The 21,888-nt window shown below is 34.9% G+C and overlaps 1 protein-coding gene across 4 annotated transcripts in view; it reads left to right on the forward strand.

The window, feature by feature from the left end:
• LOC134535845 (steroid hormone receptor ERR1) overlaps positions 1-21,888 on the forward strand; it is a 380,509-nt gene that overhangs the window by 324,687 nt on the left and 33,934 nt on the right. For 3 of the 4 annotated variants that reach the window (XM_063375177.1, XM_063375175.1, XM_063375176.1), the window contains 4 exons: positions 12,667-12,790; positions 15,954-16,187; positions 17,919-18,080; positions 19,726-19,907. In XM_063375177.1, coding sequence (XP_063231247.1) covers positions 12,667-12,790; positions 15,954-16,187; positions 17,919-18,080; positions 19,726-19,907 — 702 coding nt within the window. The remainder of the gene's footprint in view (positions 1-12,666; positions 12,791-15,953; positions 16,188-17,918; positions 18,081-19,725; positions 19,908-21,888) is intronic. The other variant, XM_063375178.1, reaches the window with a different exon arrangement.

Genomic DNA, 21,888 nt, shown 5'->3' on the forward strand with positions numbered 1-21,888 from the left:
ATGTGAATTCTCGTGTGTGAATGTGGATGACTTGACGTTGGTGTAGGGGTTTTTCTTGTTTGCTGTAACACGTACTGGTAATATAAAAATAATGTAGGCGATTCGGAAAAAAACCTTTCACATGTTTAAAAAATTGGTGGAATTAGCAACATCATTCTTGAAGCTGTGAGCAGATGTTTAGAAGGTACTGAAGAGTGGAATTAGAAGATTGTTTCAGTTGATTTGTTCGCTACATCAGTTGAAAATGAACTTTGTCATAGAAAGTCCCGCCAAATGTGAAAACTCAAAACGAGTTATCTAAAACAGCGTTGGGGCATGTTGACGTCTGGTAGTGCTAGACGCGGCCAAGAACTTGTTCAGCAGTTCCGTTGGGATGCTTTTGATCATCTTCTCCGTAGCCCAGATTTGGCTCGAGTGATTACCAACTTTACATGCACATGAAACAGTGGCTTGCATCACACCGCTGCAACGACGGCACTGCACTTCGCGATAATTATACAGATGGCTCCATTCTCAGGCAGTTGATTTTTTTGAAGAAGGTAATTCAGAACTTAAAGTCAAGACAAGTGCTTCAATGTGTGTGGCGTTTATGTGAAATAGTAAAAGTACAGTTTTAGTATTCAATTGCATCTAGTAAAATTTCTGTACCTATGAGTATCAGTCATTGTTCTTTGTGAAATCTTAGTTTATGGAATTGCTTGATCAGTAAGTTTTTCGAAGCTGAGGTAACAAATGATTCGTGAAGCAATGTTTTCCCACACAGATGCCACCAGCTGGTGATCATCATCAGGGTTGATCGACACTTGGGGCCAGTGGATGACTCCTGAAGATCACTTCGTCACAATTTTAAGATGCTTATAGATTTGTCTTCGCGACACAACGTAGCGTCATCTGTAAAAGAGAATTTTCTTGAAGGTGTGAGGTTGGTAAAGCCAGTTCGGCAAAATGCAAGTGACTGTGAACAACTTTTATAATTTATAGATGTGCCACCCAAGACTATTTAAGGCACTATAAATTTTCAACCCCGACAGTTCGTCCCAAGAAGAGCTGCATGCTGAGCAAGTGAGTCTCTTCAGAGGGAGAGAGTGAACTGGTGTGGTGTTGGGTCGGCGGGTTCGTGTACACTGGGTTCGCGAGTGAGTTACTTCGAGGAACTGCATCATCCGATTACTGCATAAAGAGTTGCATGTAGACTTTATTGAACGTGGAGTTGCATGTTTAACAACAGACTTCAGGTAAACTTTTATGGATTCTCTATCTTGGTGCAAGATATTATTATGTGTCTAGAAAATCTAGAATTTATTGGTTATAAAATTATAATTGCCATAACAATATAGTTGTAGTTTTATATATATATATTTTTACTTTTCCTTACTGCCTTACTAACCATAGATGAGCTTTTTATACCTTAAAACCTTTTCTTAAAAAATTGAAACAATTGTATGAAACGTAAATGGGAAGGTGTGCCGCATGTTAGTTAGGTATATAATTTGTACATTAATTTTTTTAGTCATAATTTTGGACAACTACCAGATTAACAAAATTTTCTATTGATTTGGGCCAGAAAACTGTTTGGAGAACAAGTTCATAGTTTGAGGGAGGGGATAGTGTTGAAAGTGAACAAAAAAAAATTACGAAGGATAGTTTCTCCAGTAGCAGGGGTGTTAGCAGCTTGTGTTGTGGAGGAGGCTCACCCGAGAGCTAACCTAGCAGGGAGCCTGGGGGCGCATTGAATCTGTGGCGACCATGGGAAAACTGAACACACATGCGAGCGGGCCTTTCTCCTTGCAAGTGTTACTGCTGGCCCTGGTGCTGCGGCTGGAAGACTACGCCAAGGCACCCAGTGATCAGGATGCAGCAGTGCGGGTGGAGGGATGTCCAGATGAGGCACGGGGCAGTGTTGCAGTGGGCTCCTGCCTTCGCACGTGCCCTGTCTGATGGGGAGATGCATAATTTGGTCCCCTGACAGCACCCCCATAGAACAAGGAGGGAGATATGGATGTGAGACTTACAGTTTAAACGGAAACGCATGTTTTGCGCGACATGTGACGCTATCTGTTGGGTGGGCCCATTATTACTAGCAAAAAAAAAATAACGTGGGCTTCAGGTTAAAATCCAAAATTTAAGATATAATATTAATTTAACTAAAAGATGACTGATTGCTAAGTAAAAGAGATTTAAACTTTGTAAAAAACACTTGATGATGTTTTGTAATATGTTATATATAAATGGGTAGGAAATTCAAATGTTTTTGGTATGCCACACCACAAGATATGTGGCTGCCAAAATAAAATGAATTAATTTTCACTGGTTTGTTTATCTGATATTATATTATGCATTATTTCTCACAATCAATGCAGCTATGAAAGCTACTATTTAGCAAATGGGCTCAAAACTATTTCAAAAAACTAGATCTCAGTCTGTAATTATTGGAGTTTCTCCCCCATGGGCATCCACACAGCACGAAAGATGCCTTGCCAGGGGCATAGGTGGAAGTAATGATGGCAGGTGGCAGAAAGTCTCTGCTTCGAGACTGCCACCCAGAGTTAGAGGCTAGCATCCAAAATCTTGCTGTTTATGTTCTGTGGTGTTATAGGAAAGAGGGGCAAATCCAAGATTTTAGGTTTTTAGGAGAGTTCAAAGAAAGTTTGTGATTATTTTGCAAGTTCAGGACTTAGTCTTTATTCATGGTAATTGTTTATATATCATATTATACATAGTCGTTAAAATTTATTTACTTAAGTGCTTATCTTCAAACAATTCTTTACCTTTTTGACATTTGTGTCTTAATTTCCCCTTCTCCCTTTTCCTTAAGACCAAGTTTATAAATTATGCAATAAACAGTTGAAGCTAAGTAACAAAAGATACAAGAAGTTAAATAATAACAGTTTCAAATACCCATTTATAAAGAAGCAAAAACACAATGTAGGCATCAGCCAACTGCATTTTGGTCACATTTCGCCCTTTTGTATTTGAGGTGAAGTCTTACGAAAACTTTTAAGGATGCAGACTTTTATATTTCACCTTCTCTCGTGTACATTACTACCAATTGCACATCATTCACTTTATCTGCCTTACTCTGGTTCCCGCCAGTTCTTGTCCATAACCAACTGCCCGGCTCATCACAACAGGCCCGCCAACCTACTAACAATATTTACTCACTCAAACTACGACGACAATACACAACACAGGCTTATTGTGTTTAGAAGGTTTTGTTTTATCACACATAAACCATGCTTTACTTACTAAACCAACCTTTCACACTATAAAAGCAAATGATGCTTTCGAATAAAAAAAAATACCTTTTGGCACAGCGTACAGATGTTGGCAGATTTTGAAGTACCGATTTCTTCTGGAATTATTCTGGAAACTTCCATTAACTTCTGTAACAATTAAAAAACTTAAATGTTAATGACATACCATATGCTGTCCAATAATGATAATTTATCTATAAAACATTTTCTCATATTCCAAGCAGCAAAAATGTTTTGAATTTTTTAATCTCAATGCATCCAGCATTTAAAAGCTTATTATGCCTAAAAAGGTAGTATTGAATTTTTTTGACTAACACTTTTTTTCATCCCTTACACTTATATGTAGTCGTATATGTAGTCGTATTTGGACCAAGGATTAAGATAATATTAATATGGTTTGAAGTATATTTGAATAAATTTGATAGTAAGGAAGTGTATTTTTTTATTCCAACCCCTGTTTTTTTCAACCCTGTGCAGTAATAGTTCATATTATCAAAAAATATTCAGACCTAAGTTTTAGATAATTTTTAGAAAATTTACATTTAATTTTTATAGATTACAGGTTACCTAATAAGGGAGTTAGGAATTTTTTTGACCTTTAAGTAATGGTTGGTTGTATTAATAAATTTTAAGACAAAAGTTTGAGATAGTAGTTAAAAGATTTACAAACAGTTTGAATGGATTTGGTAGAGTACTTACTAAGAGAATTATTAATTTTTTTGTCTTTCAACCCCTGTTATTTTACACCCATTTGAGTGATGGTAGGGCATCTAAGAAATTATTTTGGCCAAAAGTTGTAAATAATATTTTAAGGTTTCACAATAAATAACGACGCATCTAATAGTGTATATGGTACAAAATTTATGAATTTTTTTAAATATTACCCTTGTTTTTTTCAACCCCTTGCATCAAATGTTCTGTATTATCAAAAATTGTTTCAGACAAAAATTCTAGATAAAAATTATTAGATTTACAAAGAATTTGAACAGATTCGTTTGTGTACATACTAAGGCAGTTAGAAATTATTTTGTCCTCCAACCCTTGTTTTTTCCACCCCTTGCAGTTATGGTTGGTCGTATCAAAAGTATATTTAGACAAACATTTTTGGTATTATGTCCACGAGTTATAATACGTTCAAATGGAAGCAATATTCGTTATATTATGGGAGTTATAAAAATTTTTCTTTTTTTTTTTTTAGAAAACCTGCCCCATTTCTACCCCTTTAATTGGATTTTGCCCATTAACAAACTCCGACCATTTTAGATATTATATAGAGATAAATAAATAAACATTGGCAGGACAACGTCTGCTGGGTTCTGCTAGTTATTATTTATTGTTACTTCTTTATTGTTTAGTTACGTTACAGTTTGTCCGCTACCTCTAATTGATGTTCTCATTGTTTCTCAATTTTTGTTTTAAATTGTACTATTGTTATTATTACTTTTATCCAGAGGTTACCAATATTATTTTTGTGACTTTGTGTGATATCAATATTTTCCATCAAGTAAATTCCAGAAGCATTAAAATAGTTATTTAATTTAATGCTTGAGGCTCACAACTCTTATAAGATTAGCAGGGATGATTATAAACTGAAGTTGTGAATTATTAGTTAGAAAAATAAGCCTGTGTTAATTTAACTTGTGCTGAACAGTTACCTTGATTTTGTTTGTTTTGGTGTTAAGTTACACTATTACATAAGGACAGAAGCTCAGATTGTAGAAGAGGCATCGACTCAGTGTTCATTAATTGATGCTGGACCAGGATGCTGGGATTGACTCCACGACCCTGAGCACAATGCGTTAGGGATCACAGCCTTGGAGGACCGATGGGTACCAAAGTTACATTTATAAATTATTAGTAGCCAATGTTTAAAATTGGCCTATATCTTTGATTAAAACATTGAAATTGTTGTAAGCAGCAGTGCTGGTACATGCTTAAGAGAAAGAGCGATAAATGATAACCATGGTGTGTTATGCATTTGTTTTTAGCTAATTGTAAAGAAGGCCTATACTACTTTTTTTCGTTATTTTTTTTTTTTTTTGGATGATCATGTATATCAGTAGATTATGTGAAATTGATTGTAATTGGTGGTTTCAATTATTTTCACCTAAAAATTCTTGTGTTTAAAATAATTGGTTCCTTGCAAGAATTACAGCCACACTAATAACATAAAGCATACCGAGTCTCAGAATCAGAAAATATTTAATGTGTAACTTAAGCCAAAGTCACTACTGAGACATGTTTTCAAAAACTGAACTCAAAATGAAGTGGTCTTAACTAATGAAAATCAATAAATTCAAAATGGTGGTACTACCAGCCTCAAGGCTTGTTATTCACTTGTTGCTCACATGAACTGTTCAATATTCTTTAGTGTTACTTTAATGTTAATATTATTATTTTGTATATGAAATTTTGGGACAAAGCTTTAATAACCAGATTATAATGTTAGTTTAGTGATAATGTAATCTTTTTAAATTCAGATATTGGGGGAGGTTGTTTTACCATAATCTCTCTTGCTTTAATGACTGAAGATTATGGTGTATCAGTTCCATTTATAATGTATTACTTGTGGTCAATTGTTCTGTAATAGGGTGTAAGAAAAAAAAATCTAATAAAATTTGCCTTTCCCATGACCATAATTTAAAAAATCCCTCACTAATTATTTGTTAGTAATAATTGATAATAATAATTTGCCTATTTTGAAACTTTCTGAAAGAAATATAATCCAGCCTTCACCATACCCATAGCTGGCCTAGTTCAAACAGAATCTTGCATACACATTTGTATGATGTGTTTGACTGTGCATAAAAACACCATCTAAAAAAAAAATTTTTTTTTTTTCACAGTCTGTGTGATGGCTTACCCCACAAATTACTAGCCCTGAAAAATTTCCATGACTTTTCGAGGATTTAAAGTAAATTACCTGACTTTCCCTGAACAACTTCCCTAACTTTTCCTTGATTTCCTCTGACTTTCCAATATGTAGGTAATCCGTGTAAACAACTAAAATTACCATGTTATATAATAGGGTGTATCAGTTATGTTTTTTTTATCTTGTAATTGTAAGAAATGCCAGGAAGTGTGATAAATATCAAACAATTTCTTTTCGCGTAAGAGGTGGTGTAGATAACCATTGAGACAGTACAAAACCGATTTTAGTTTGTGTGTGTTGGTTGGTATGTGTGTGTGGAAGAGAGAGGATAGAGAGAGAGGGAGAGAGAGAGAGAGAGAGAGAGAGAGAGAGAGAGAGTGCATGTGTGTTTGGCTGCTGTGGTTTAGCAGTCGGAATAATGCGACTCGAAGGTTGAATAGCGGTCAAATGTTATTGAGTTCAGCCATTTGAATTTGTAATCTTAACTCTTTACAACCGCAAAGAGACAAATTTCCTCCAAACAATCTGTGTTCGGCCATCTCAAATGCTGCATATCATTGATTACTCAACTGATTATGGCACACGGTTTATATAAGGCCAGGATTGGCTGCATTAAATTTTGTGTCATATCTGTGAATTCCATTTTACTTGCTGCGTAAGTTTGTTTTTAGTTCTTTGAAATGCAAAACTTTTGAACTCTTATGTAGCAAACCTTCACAGTTACACATATTATTGCGCAAGGAGTATTAAAGTAAATAATTAACTAACTGACTAAAATATAAAAAGTGAACTTTTCCAGGATATTAATAATATGCGAATAAGCCATTAAATACAGAAATAAGAATTTTATTAATCATACTTAATTTTTGTGTGGCAACTTTTCTGAAAAATAAGTTTTTTAATTTTATTTTTTTACGAAACATCTAAAGGTATTTGGTCACCAATTTAATTTGTTGTTTAAATTGCATTTGTAACAGTGATGTGAACTTTGTTGGAGTTTATAAAGTCTACTGTCAATATTGCTTTATCCATTTGGTAAAAAATGAGGGTTTTCATAAATACAGCATGTGTATTGCAAACATTACTTACAAGCCTTTCAGCATTAGTTAAGAGTTACATTTTATCATTGCACTGTCTGCAAGTAATACTTAATTTTACGTCAATTCCGTAGATTCTACTTTTTGAACTTAACTACATGCTTTTTGCGATAAAATAAGTGTGTCATCTTTAGAGTTGCTTGGTTGCACAAAGTTTTTTTTTTGTTATATAATTTCTTATTACTGTAATGCCTGTTGTGTATTTAAAAAAATGTTTACATGCTTCTTTTTTTTCCCCCTTCGAATCAAGTAGTTTTTATTGAAGTTATACTTCTAATGCGACTTCCAACAAGCTTGCTTTAAACGTTTAACGCTACCATGGAGAGTAACGCTACAATGGAGAATTATTTGCTTGCAATTAAAAACTATTTTTTAATGATGCCAAAGAAGTATAACATCTCACACGCGTACCTAAGTACACGCACCCATTTTTTCATTAAGCAGAGAATCTTGGGAAACTGTCTTGAATAAAATAAGAAAATACAATTTTCTGCTGTTGGGTTCACGATAGCTGCATGGTCAAATTATTGACCTCTCGCCTAGGTGATCTGGGTCGGATTCCCAGTGGGGTCAAACCTGGCTTTATTATTTGTTGGAAACATGTCGGACATTGCAACTCAAGTTCTCCCAATTGCTCATTCCATAAATGCTTCATACTCATCACTTGTAATTCCCCGGATGTCGAGATATGAAGCTATAATTAGGGACAAGATTTGGTGGGTAGTGATAAAACCGAAATAAAACTTAAAAAGCATGTCAGCGCACCACATACACCACAAAGCAACAAAATTGAATTAAAATCATTAAATTAATCAGTGTTGCAATCAAACCCCACTCAAATGCCAAATAAATAATCTTTTGAATATCAAATTGAATGAAAGTTAATTATTTAGCATGACATTTGTAGCACAATTTAATATAAGAGATTGAAAGTTTTTTTTTTAAATCTTGCAATTGTTATTAGATAGCACAATCTTAGAAAATTTTTCAAACACAGAAATACTTTACAGATTTAATTTATTTGTTCCGAAAAGTTAGACATGCTTATTACAAATCATTATATTGAAAAAATACATCTCATATCATTTAAATGACACCGATTTTGTAGAAATTAGTATCGTGGAAGATTTAAGTATCATATTTGTTCTGTTCTATGCTATCGATTTCAAAACACTTTTTTTTATAGTAAAAATATTTCATAAAAATTAAAAACAAGAACACAGAAATATGCTGTTTAAAAATTAAATCGACCTAAAAATAAAACCATAAAATCTTGTATCTATCTTGTATCTATCTTGTATGTATCTTGTATCTATCTTGTATGTATCTTGTATCTATCGTTAAACTGTATTCAGTTGTTAATCCTTTCAGTGACAAGGTTTCGCTTCACTGTTCCCCTAGACAGTAAAATTCAGGAAAACAGGGAACACTCATGGAATTTAAAATATGATTTAAAAACCTAGAAAACACAAGGAAATTAAAAATTTGAGTTACCAATCTGCATAAATAATTTTTTATGATAGTGTGTTCCTTTGATGTCTTAAAACCAGACAGAATTTTAATCACAAATTCATGTGCAGTAGAAAAGCCATCTGTTTTCATCATTAATTAAGGAACTGTGTATTGATTTAATGATATGAAGCAAGATAAATTGTCGTTCACATGATCACATTCAATAATGTATTGTTTTAAAGTTTGTTGAAGTATAGTGGTTTGACATTAAAGACTAACAACGTTGGTTGCTCGACATTGATGGAAATGGTGACACTGCAAATTGTATGTTGTGTCGGAAAAGATTTTATGGTAGATTCAACATTTTATATATGGTCAAAATGTGCTTCAATGAGGTTTTTGTATTTATATATTTATGTTATCATGCAAATTTGATGGATAAGACATAGAAAAAGGTTTGGTTTGACTGGGAAACCAATGAAATTATCTAAATTTATATTGTGGGAACCTTGCTTTTGTGTGGTTTTTACTGGAACAAATATGAAGTGGGTATAGTTTTGGAATGGAGGAAACTATTTTTAACGTTGAGGAAATTGTATATAACTCCTAACTGGGTTGTTTTTGGTTATAAAGTTTCTATAAATTCCTTTAAAATACATTTGTTATTATCAGAAAGTTTTCCTGAACTGTAATTGTAGTAGCGTTGAATAAGCTGAGCTGTATGGTTATAGCCTGTATGATTTAGTTGTCAGGAGCTTTTGCTACGTGGGAGGAAAAACTATGTTAATATTTTTATGGGTTAGTATGATTTTAAGGGGTTTTCGGGAGTGCTTAAAATTCCATATTATTATAACTCATGGATTACAAATACTTAAAAAGTATGTAATAATTTTTAATACGTTTATTTAAAATGTATCACATGCTATTTTTAGAAGTTTATTGAATGCTAGGTTACCCATAAGTAAATATAACTTTGATAAAAGTTGTGTATTTTGCACACACTTACATTCCACTCTAAAGTTCAGTAAGTACCCTTTGCATATAATGCATTGACAGAAAATTGTTTGGTTCATTTTGGAAACATTAGTCTCACTAATATAATTGTGAAATTACATTAAAAAGTTTCTGGTTGTGTATTCAAATGAAAGAATTATAATATTGGTTTTGTCACTGGGTTTATTTCTAGACAACAATAATTTTTTTTTTTGGTTTGAATGAATTGAAATTTTTTTTGTTTTGTATTTTTGTCGGTATAATATTAATGGATGTGGCCACAGCAGGAGAAAGAAAAAAAAAACTCTTTTTTTTTTTTTTTACACGTAGATAGTTTGAATGGAGGCGGGCGGGGCCAACAAAAGAAAATGTTATGCGGTTGAACGAACTGCTGTGTTATGTATGTCGTGGGACATCATGCATGATGCTTTGCAAGTTGGATGTGGGGACAGCGCAACAGTATGATGTAATAATGACAGTCTCACGTGAGGGGCGAAGGGGAACAAGAGAACAGACGCTGGGCGCGGCAGGACCAAAACGCAGACACGTCGGGAGGTGCTTGGTCCGACATGAGCGCGTAGCTCCTGACTGCTGGGGTCACCTCTTCTTGTCTAGGTACAGCCATTGCTAGTGTGAGGGAAACAGTGTTGTGTGCGGTGTGCAGCGTTGTTCGTGAGGTTTCCTCCTAAGTGAGTGTTCAGTGTGAAGGTTGTGGTTCGCCCCCCGATGTCGGTGGTGATGCGACATTTGGTGCTGCGAGAGTCAACTATCTAAAGTGGAGTGAGGTTTGGCTCTGCAGTGAGTAACGGTTAAAATATTTCTTTTTTATTTCATTTGTTTCTGATAATTTTATTGAGAGTTGGTGGAAACACAGAAATAGGAAAGTAGTTTCTTCACCATTTGTTTTATTTGATTCGTAGAATCTTCAGCATTTCATTTTCTAGAACCCATTATGTGTATCTGTTCCGATGCACAACGAGAAAATTGCTTTAATTGTGGTCTCCGCTGAAGTTTTAGATCAATATTTTCATGCAATTATTTTCTGTACTATATTAGTTTGAGATGTCAGCGAATGTAAATGCAGATCAAGCAGAAGCAGCGGAGTGGCTCCGATACTTTTTGACGCTGTTGGGATGTGAGTTTGATCATGTTTTGGAAGCGGAGTGTGTCACGGAGTCTTTGTAATTGATTACAGTACACCATTTTGTTTGATAACACTACTGGCACAGAGTTGGCATCAAGTGAAATCAGTCTCATATACAGCAGAGATTCTCACCCTGGTAACGCATCAAACCCAAAAACAGCAACTTTATATTTGTTTTAAGAAAAGATGGCCTCAGCTTCTTCAGAAATGGTAACTAACAGGAATGTGCTAGAAGTTGTCAATAACAAAATATTGTGGTTAACTGTCTCATCAGGTTTATTTGGTTTATCAGGTCTATTTGGATTCGGTTAGAATTTGCTTCTTATTATTGAGTTTTTATTTTCTTTACTTTTAAAAAAATATGACAAGAGATAGGAGGTTGTTACTAATTTTTTCAGATGATATGTGATTATTTTATTTTATTTTGTTGGTATTTGAAGGCTAACTCTTTTTTTTTGTGGTAGAACTTACCGTACTCTTTTTTAACAGTTAATTTATTATTTTCATGTACATATCATTAAATATACAAATGGTATATGTCCCGACAAAAAACTTCAGCAAATGTTTATTTATGTGATAAATTGAAGTGTTTTTAAAATTTTATCAAAAATACATTTGGTAAGGTAATTTTCAAGTAATATTCAAGGTTGGGATTTAAAAATTTTTTTTAGTGCAGTGCTTGGAAAATCTTTCTAAATTGTATACTTGTTCTTCACACTGCTCGAGTTAGCACTAACAACAAAACCGTTTTACTAACATCACTGCAGTGTTAATACAAATACATATAGGTAGTACAGAAATCACCGAACATTAGTTTAATGGGTGGCAGGAAATGCTAACAAAAACATTTTTTATCGAGGAACATATGTCCGGAAATGCAACCCTAGTAAGTTACAGGCCTAAACCAGGGCAACACAAATGAGAATATTGTGTGCACGTAGGCTGTACTCTATTGGCTGAGCTATCACAGCACGTTCTGCCACTCTGCAGGAAACTGGTAGGTGAAGCGGGGTGCAGACACTTAGTGTGTGCGATACGAACTGTCCATCAGCAGTCTGGTGTACAGCACAGTGGATGGTGGTTGCGATACGTTGTTTACATGTTTGGCTTTAGGCTTAATGCCTACATACACTTTCTTCAACACATCCTGCAGTGATGTTAGATGATTTACCACTGCTATGAGAAACATGTAGTTTCTGCACGATTGTGTCCCGACCACTCAACACAAACTGTGCGATAGTTTCTCAACAACAACCTTTCCTGGACAATGGGTGATGCATGGGGGTGAGTTCTCGGTGTACCTAAAACTTCGGGACATTTTCCTATGGCATTACATCATTCTGGTTGATACAGTTGTGTAATGCGAAGAAGCATAACGGTGGCTTGCGAGGGTGTATGAAAACATACTGAAGATCTGTTGTGAAGGTGAAGACGTGCTTGTCACTATTTAAGCCACACTTTTACCGTACAACCTGCAACCCACGTCACTCTGTGCTGTGTTTGCATGTCCTCTCAGCCTCTGGAGTGATGCCTAGATGTTCACAAAGTTTAAATTTGTGCCCTACTGCTTGTGCCTGTAATTTTTCAGGGTTGCGTTTAAAGATATATGTATGTTCCTTCACTATAAATGCTTGTGTTAGCATCCCCTGCCACCCATTAAATTTATGGCCAGCAATCTCCAAAATATTGTACATACAATTGTATTTGTGCACACAAATTTTCGGCCTGCAAAATACAAGCAGTTGTTTTTTTGTTACTTGGATGTGTTGGAAGATTTGTATGGGGCATCATGTAGTTTGCCGTCTCACTTCCATTTGTGGTCTTGTTCTCCTTCATTGCATTCCATGTTTTCAGGAGAGCATGAAAGATGATCTGCCAAGGAGGCTATGCCTGGTGTGCGGTGATGTAGCGTCTGGCTTCCACTATGGCGTGGCTTCGTGCGAAGCGTGCAAGGCCTTCTTCAAGAGAACCATTCAAGGTGAGAACAATTTCAGTGTAGCTTTGGATATGGCCTGTAAGACTTCGATTGGTTTTCCTTCCCTAATCATGCTTCAAAGTTAAAACTCAATCCTACGTTGAATCAGTACAAACTGTATTGAAGATGTGTAGATTTGAATGTTAATTTTACCTTCTGAACTGTACAACTTTTTTTTTAAGAAACTGTGAAACATATAATCTTTCATATTTAAATTAAAATTACCTAAACAAAATCATACAAAGTAAGTGGTACTTTTATTTAGAGAGAACATGTATTTTGAGAACATTTTTGATGGGAGAGGGGTTAGTTGAATACTTGTCACTAGGAAAGAAGGCATTTTAATGGCTGAATAACTGTCTGTGTGGAAAGAAATGTATTTGAAAATTGTAGGTATGCTGCTACTTTGCATGATATCTTGATTCACTACTGTATTAGATCATTCATCTAACAGAAATGCTATCTTGGTTGAAACCTCGGTGGATCTGGACTTATTATTCCTGAGCAGTAGAATGTTTCAGTATAAGTTGGCTTGTTTTTTCAAGCTGCTTCCATTTCACTTGCCACTGTCTGTCTGTGGGGAAAAAGTGATGTGTGTGTGTTACCAAGGCAGATTTTTCATCTTTGATATGGAATACCAAAATTAATAATAACTATTATATCTGCAGATTTTACCTGCTTTACATTAGTTCAATGTGAAGCTTTAAAATTTAAAACCTTTTAATTAATTTGATGATAATGTTACTGTGTAAATCTATGTAATAGTACTAGTTCTGCATTGGTAATGCTTTAGATAACCAACAAAATGTTCAATATCTTTGATGCCACGATTGTTCCAACACAGTTTTCCTGGGTAATAAATTATATTTATTTTTAAAGTTGCGATTATATTTTGTTATGACTATTCAAGTTTACAAAATGTATTTGAGGATAGTTTCACTACCATAACTTTTACTTTGGCACACTAATATGCGTAGTACATCCCATGATGTTTGCAAAAGTTAATATATACGGGTATATGTTGCCTTACGTGAGTTTGCCATCTAGACAACTTCAGCTCGTGTCTATAGCAGTTTCTGCATGCTTTGTTAAATTTCCGTTGTGTAATGCGTGCTTATTTTATTGTTTTTCTGATTCATACTAAAATTTCACCTTACAGTGCCTAAAGAAGTCAACCTCAAAAATGCAGGCAGTAATAATTCGGGGCTAGGGGAAAATTTCACAGGATCAGCTTTGAGGCATTTACATGCAACACATTTGGTACCTGTTGAACAGCTATCCCTAAGAAATCAATAGTATCATCTTGTTAAACACAATTATAGTTATGTTTTGATAAAGTGAAAAAATTTTACCTTTTTTCCCCTTTAAAATGGTAAAATTTACGAATAATTATTTCGCTGAGCATTATTTTAAAGAATTATACGTTAAATTTTGTGTACAAATTTTGTATTATAAGTTTATTTGCAGCATGAGAACTAATGAATTTGCTCGTTACTGAGGTTTGGTGTTTTCACATCACTGGTTTTTTGTTTTTTCATTCTGGCTCTTTCTTGTTAATTCTTATACATTAATATTCAAATGGTGCAGAGTTTTGAATTTCTTTATGAGTCTATAAAAACAGACAGTTTTACAATTTTAGTTGTCGGGTTCGTAACAACTTTCAGTTTAGATGAACACCGGTAGGTTTTTTTTTTGTTTTTTTTGCAGTGATGGCCTATTGCATCATTGTTCTTGTGTATGATTTCATAAAGCCTATCTACTTAGCAAAGCTATAAATTAGACCAAGTTGTGCAATAAGCTATCAACCAACCTACAAAACCTAAAAGCAAAGAAACTTTTTTTTAAATTGATGATGAATGCCCCATTGATAGTTAGTCACATGTATCAGATTTGTAAGATATTTTTGTGATGAACAGGGTGTCTATAGGACATGATAGTCACATATATGTGACTAAAAGGATGGTCAAAAATTGTTACTAAAAAGTCCCGAAGAAATAAACATGACTGAAAGTCATGATGCTTTAATTACTAGCAGCCATTTGCTAATTTCAGCATTTTGTTTTTTGATGCTTCAGTTCAGTTTATTGTCACATCTTAAGTGTAAATAGTTGGAAACAATCCTTTTATATCATTTGGAAATTTATCTGTGAAAATGTTTTAGCTTCCTGACATAAAAATTGCTACATTCCTGCAGATATATTTGGTATTATGTATATTGATTCGGTAATCATTCCATTTCACATATCCAAGTTTATCCCTTGATCTTGATGACATGATACTGTACCATATATGTATGTAGGTCCTGTGGTACATGATGCTTTCTTTTTTAATTTCGTATGACTAAAGATCATGACCAAACAAATTCTTGAATATCACAATACAAATTACGCAAGGTGTTATGGAAATTTTTTCTTATGTTTCCAACTTACAATTAAAATTCATTGTTTTATCCCAAGTTTTTTTTTTATGTTCAGGATCTTTTGATGTACTAAATTAAAACAGCAAGCATGATGAATATACAGGGTTAATATACATGGATCACTTTTTATTTTTTTTTTTTTTTAAATTTACATTCGTAACATGCCTACAGACAGCTAGAGACCTCGTTCGGTGGATACAACGTAAAAACACGGAAACAACAGTTACACAAAGAAGACAAATACACAACATTAACGAAGACATTGACACGTACAAGGCATGACATACAAAAAAATGAAGAGTAATATGCAATATGCAACATGATAATATTTGAACGAGTAGAGACAGATTGCAGAAATTAAAAAAAAAAAAAAAAAATATGGAAGGGTGGCAAAATAATTAAAAAATAAAATCTTTATATGTACAAAACATGTATTTTACGTGAGTATTAAACACTGGGGAACTCTGATACCAGTATTACTAAGTTAATATTTACAACTCAGTATGCTCTACGGTCATAAAAGGGTATCTAGTTTAAGAGGCTGACAGTAGGATCGGGAGATCAACTGGGACTCGTCTGAGGGAAGTGACTCAGTTTCGAAGTACAACAGTTGGATGCAGATGTAGAATCCGAGTGTGCTCCACGGCCATGAGAGGCTGACAGTAGGATCGGGAGATCAACTGGGACGGGTCCTGAGGGGAGCGCGAGGAGCGAGGGAGAGTGAAGTTGCCCGGCGGTGTCGCCCAGGGAACATCGAGTACACGTGCCCGGCGGCCAACGACTGCGAGATCAACAAGCGGCGGCGCAAGGCGTGCCAGGCGTGCCGCTTCCAGAAGTGCCTGCGCATGGGGATGCTGAAGGAGGGCGTGCGGCTGGACCGGGTGCGCGGCGGGCGGCAGAAGTACCGGCGCAGCACGGAGCTGCAGGGCTTCCAGGCGCAGCAGGCGGCGCTGCACACCAAGCCCTTCAAGCCGCTCGAAGGTGAGACCCTCTTCGCTCCCGCACTCCGTGGTGCAGGGAGTCCGTCCAGCGTCTTTGTCACACCAGTCCAGTCAGGGGCGCAACAACTAAAATTCCAAAAGTGGGGCAATATACCTTTTTATAAAGAATCATTGATCCCCCCCTATTGAAGCGGGGGGGTCCGTGGGTCCTCCCCCGGGAAAATTTGTATTTCAAGGTGGAAAATGGTGCTATTTAAGCAGTTTTATTATATCTAAAAAATTGATTCCACAGCACTTCAAGGTTTCAGAGGGGGGGCAAAATACCCTTTTACCCCCCCCCCCCCCCCTTGTTGTTGCGCCCCTGAGTCCAGTACATGGCAGCATGCATGTTCAAAACTGATTTTTGTATTCCCTTAAAATTCACGATACCAACTTTCCACTTTAAAAAAATATATTTAGCTTTGTTACCCCTTAGCAAATAATGTTTAAACCCGTTATACAAATTTTCTGTAAAAATAAACCTACAGTGTGCTTGGAATTTCCTAACATAATGCATACAAATAAGAAAGTAAATGTTTGTTCGTACGAATTCTTAAATCTCCAAAAGTTCTTCACCGATTGCTTTGAAACTTTTGACACAATTTGCATTCGAATGGGCGTATGTTTTTATATATCTGTGTCACGCCTGTGACAGGTTAAAAGATAGTTAAAAAAAATAGATAGTTAATAGTCTAGATACTTAATATTTTCATTTCTATAGAGATATAGAGTTACAGTAAGATATATAGAGTAGAGAAAAATAGAGGGAGATATTGATATAGAGATAGATAGAGATAAAGAGAGATAGCGAATTAAGCTAAAACATGTTTTATGTAAATTTGGTGCACAGTTTTTTTTTATGTAGAATAGGTGCATGCAGGGAGCCTTAATTTGAAATATTACACATAAAAACTATAGGATCTCCACATTGTTTCTTATAGAGGTGTGTTATCGATGCATAGTACACGTGCTAGTTCGGGACTTAGCCCATAGAGCCAAGGAAGCGTTTAATTCGTGAGCCGGTGTTGCCTTTAGCTCTTGAACTCGGGTCATAATGCCCTCTTATGATGACTGCTACTGATGTAGATTCATAAAGTAATTTTGTGTAATCCAGTCATGCATGGTATGCAATGCGTTAAAATAGCATTAACCTGTTATTGTTCATGAATTTGTTTCGCTCATTGTTCATAATTGTTAAGGACAAGATTATATGGTGAATTACTGAATTGCGATAAAACCGAAATAACACCGAAAAGTATGCCAAAATGCAAGTTAATACACCATATAGCCCTGAAATGCAATTTATTTCATGGAATTAAGTAGCATTTAACAGAAATTTAAGTAATATCATAAAAATAAAGGTAATAATCTGTTTATGTTTAAAATTCAAGAATTGTGATTTTTAAACAAAAAAATTGTACCAAAGTGCATAAATCAGAAAATTTAGCATAATTTTTTTTTATTGTTCATCTGCTATTGAATCACTTTTAAACCGCAATTACTCGTTAAGTTAGTTTTATTGTTCACAATGTATCTGTTTTAAAGCGGTTTATAAATATAGATTTTACCACTATTTTGGTGGAGTAAGTATTACAAAACAGCTTTTAGAAAATTAAAAACAATAACACCAAATTCTTCTGTTTCAAAAATGAAATTTCGCTAGAAAAAAACCCATATAATCTTGTCTTTAATAATTGCTTGGGCTGAGTTAGGTGACTGGTGTTTATTCCAGAGAACAAGGTGCTGGAAGCTCTGGCGCTGTGCGAACCAGAGATGCTGGTGATGTCCCAGGACGCCAGCATCTGTGATCACGAGTACCGCACCGTCTGCCTGCTGAGCGACCTGTACGACCGTGAGCTGGTGGGGATCATTGGCTGGGCCAAGCAGATACCAGGTGCGTGTGTGGAACCTCTGCACGTCCTCTTCGCGTATTCATTCTTCTGTGTGCACAGTGGCAAGGCAGGTTGTTTTATCAACTGTGTTCGTATATCCTAGACAAAATGTATTTTTCATCTGAACCAAAGAAAATGTTCGTATAAAAATGACAGCGTCAGAGTCATTGTTTATATTGTCATCAATCACCAGCATTACTTTTCGGTTTTGCCACTTGAAATTAAAGGTGAATCTCTATAATTATAATTAATGAAAAATATTTCTTTACTTTGGAAATTTTATATTTGTTGGGATGACACATGACACCTCACGTATTATGACACATTTTTTAGTTTTGGAATAGGGCCATTTTTTAGCGACCCTCCTACAACTACTCTGTGAACCTGTATAACTTAATGGCAACTAACACAGTAGTGTTTACTATAAAATGAAATGTTGTTTATTCATTGAACATTTATATTAAAACAACTTGGCTTGTTTAGTTTTAAGTGATATCCAAGAAGTGTGTGTTTAATTTTATTAACTGCTATTTAATGCCAGTGAAAAACAAGACTTTGAATCTGCTCTCTGCAGTGTAGTACCTAAAGTAGCTTCATGTGCTATTAACACATGATATTACCACAACTGTAATTTTACTGCCTTGTATTGATATATTTACTGTAGTTTTTATAAATGAATGAATAAAGGGTTGGGTTAATTGAATTCAATTAAAAAAATTTGTAAATGGAAATAGTAATGTAATAATCAATTCTCATACAATATTTTACTACTAAATCCAGAATTTTAATCTGAAATTTTTTTAATTATCAAATTAACACTACATAATGTGAACACATGGGGAGTCTTTTACATGTTAAAGAAGGAATAATTTGTGAGTGAATAAGTTATAAGGTTTTGATAATAAGTGATCAAATAGGAATGTCGAGCAAGCTTGCTGATTTTTTTAATAGAGATGGCAAGTAGTTGTAATTGGTGGGTTTGAGATGATGAGAAAGAAAGAAAAATGTTTTAATATTTATTAAAAACAATGTAGTGTAATATTTATATAGTGTATTTTCTACATGTAATTTTACTAATGTAATAAAGACTGAATGTAAGAGAATAGGTTCATTATAGACGATGAGGTGCAAAGAGATGAGAATGGAGATTTGATGGAATAATAGTGTGGGGGAAAAAAAAAAAGAGTATCACTGGCTCATTGTAATATCTGCCATGTTTCTTCATTTGCGCAGGATCAATGTTTGAACCAACCAGAAATGGAACCTGGTTATCGTTGGTGGGAAGGGATGATGTAACCACTCAGCCATTGGGACCCAGTGTTGCCTTAATGCTCGATTTCATTTGCCAAACAGCTTTCTTGCATTTATTGTCGGATAGCACATTTTATCACCAGTAACGTAATTTTCAACCAATAATAGGTCATGTAAGTGATCATAGAATGACATTCTGCTGCTATTATGATCATTTTTAGCACAATCAGTGGAGAAAGTTTGAACGAAAACATATAATGCTTGGGCACTATTGAAAAAAATTACACAGAAATAGCCCTTGTTTAAGAGGAAAAATTATAAAATGACACAGCCAACTGGGCACGCGAGACGGAGCCTTGAGGGTCGTCTTGTAATGGGAAGGTGTTTTGGGCGCAGGCTTCACGGAGCTGTCGCTGAACGACCAAATGCGCCTGCTGCAGAGCACGTGGGCGGAAATCCTCACCCTCACGCTGGCATTCCGGTCCTTGTCCAGCAGCGGCAAGCTGAGGTTCTCCAGCGACTTCACCCTGGACGAGTCTCAGGCGAGGGACTGTGGTGCCTTGGAGATGTATCAGCACGTGAGTCCCGCACCCCGCCCCGCTGAATTCCCAAACCCTCCAATACCGTCGGACAGGATCCCAAGAAAAATATTCTAGGAAAATTTAGAAGATTTGACACTGACCACTCAAAAGTTAACAATTCTGTTTGTGTTTTTAATCATACCTGACCCAATACTATTTAAAAAAAAAAAAGTTTACTTTTAGTGTGTAATTACTTAAGTAAAATTACAATTATGTATTGATTTTTAGAACATAATTTGATAAACAAGGGTTTAAAAGGTTTTATTGTTGAAGACAATAGATAATATTTGTATTTCTTGTAGGATGTATAATTTTTATAATTTTGTTTTTGAGTATCAGCCTCTTACATACCATATGTGGTTATTACACAGTAAATGGAAGGGAGTTTGAATTTCAGATCAGTTTTTTTTATGTTAATTTAGTGTTTTTGAGAGCTTTGCAGTAGTAACTCCTTTGTAACTTAACTTACAAAGACAAAAGTAGGAGATGTGGTGAAAGTTACTTTGTTGAATTGGAAAGGACACACATGCAATTGGAATTCAGACCCAATTCCTAAATCATGTGTCTGTTTCATCAGCTAAGCATTCATGTGGAAAAAGCCATTAATTTAAAGCATTTATTAAAAAGAAGCTGTCCATGAAATGACTTCAATCACACAAATTTCAGGATAGTGCTGACACTAACATTTTAATGAAAGTACGCCATGAGGTGACCTGGTTAGTCTTTAAGCTGGTGTAATATTCCTTTTGGCATGTTATTTTAGTTTATCAGTTAATAACTCTCTTTTCGCGTAATTACTTATGTAACATTTTATTTCCTTGTGCCACTTGACATCGATAAAGAGGTTTCCCTAGACTTCTGTGAGTTTCACTGAGCAGCCATCTGCGTAATCTTCTGAGTCCCGAGGCATGTGGGACGCCTTAAGAGCCCACTAGTGCTACTGCGCAAAGGGGGAGTCGAACCTAGTCCCCACACTGGTCACATCACGGCCCGAGCGAGGAGTCTACGGCCGGGTCCACGTGCCCCTACACGTGGTGGAGCCCTGGTTACGCCATTTCAAACTATCCGAAACCCCCCCCCCCCCTCCTCATCCCCCCGACAGTATGAAAAAATTAACTTTCTGCTTTAGGGAATTTGTTGCCCTAATAATACCAGGTTTTATTACCTAATAGGTAATTTTTATATTAAAATTTTATCTTTTTAAAATTTGTATTAATAATGCCAAATTTATTGCCTCCTATCAAAGTGAATTTTGTGTTGAGTTTTTGTGAAACCAAACATGCACTCATGTTATGTCAATAGGTATAGAAATTATAAAATGATAAAACATAGAACATATATTTTTCAATTTTAGTAGCTTCCGTGAAAAATTTTTTTTTCCCAATCGTAAACCAGGTGTAAAAATGTAAAAATAAAAAAAAAATGATTTGATAGTTTTGTATGTTTATCTATCATTCATACATCATACGTCATACGTCATACCCAACGCCCTACCTCATGCTGTGCTAGCTTTAAAAACATGAGTTTTCTTTATAAAATTAAAAATTATATGCAGGGTTACTGTGGATAGGAAGAATCTGGGAAATAGGGAAAACTCAAGCCATTAAACAAGTGTCTTAAAAATGAGGACAACACAGAAATATGTACTAAGTCTTAAGTTACAATGTGGTATAAGATTATAACGGTTTTATTTGTAGGCTAATTTTGTTTTCTAAAACTGGAGATATGAGTTATTGTTTTTATTTTTATGAATTCTGTTTATTCGTAACTGTATTTTATTTAAACAAATATGGTACTGAATAGATTTTGACTAATATATATTGCACTTTTACAATATAATAATTTTTATGATCATATTTAACTATTTGAAAGACAAAACAATACAAATAAATTTGGCAAGTATTTTTGTGTTTGGAAAATGTACCGTCACAATGTAAAACTGAGATAATAATATTTGCAACATAAAAAAGTAAAACTT

This window comes from Bacillus rossius, chromosome 10 (genome assembly GCF_032445375.1).
Source record: "Bacillus rossius redtenbacheri isolate Brsri chromosome 10, Brsri_v3, whole genome shotgun sequence".
Lineage (NCBI taxonomy): Eukaryota > Metazoa > Arthropoda > Insecta > Phasmatodea > Bacillidae > Bacillus > Bacillus rossius.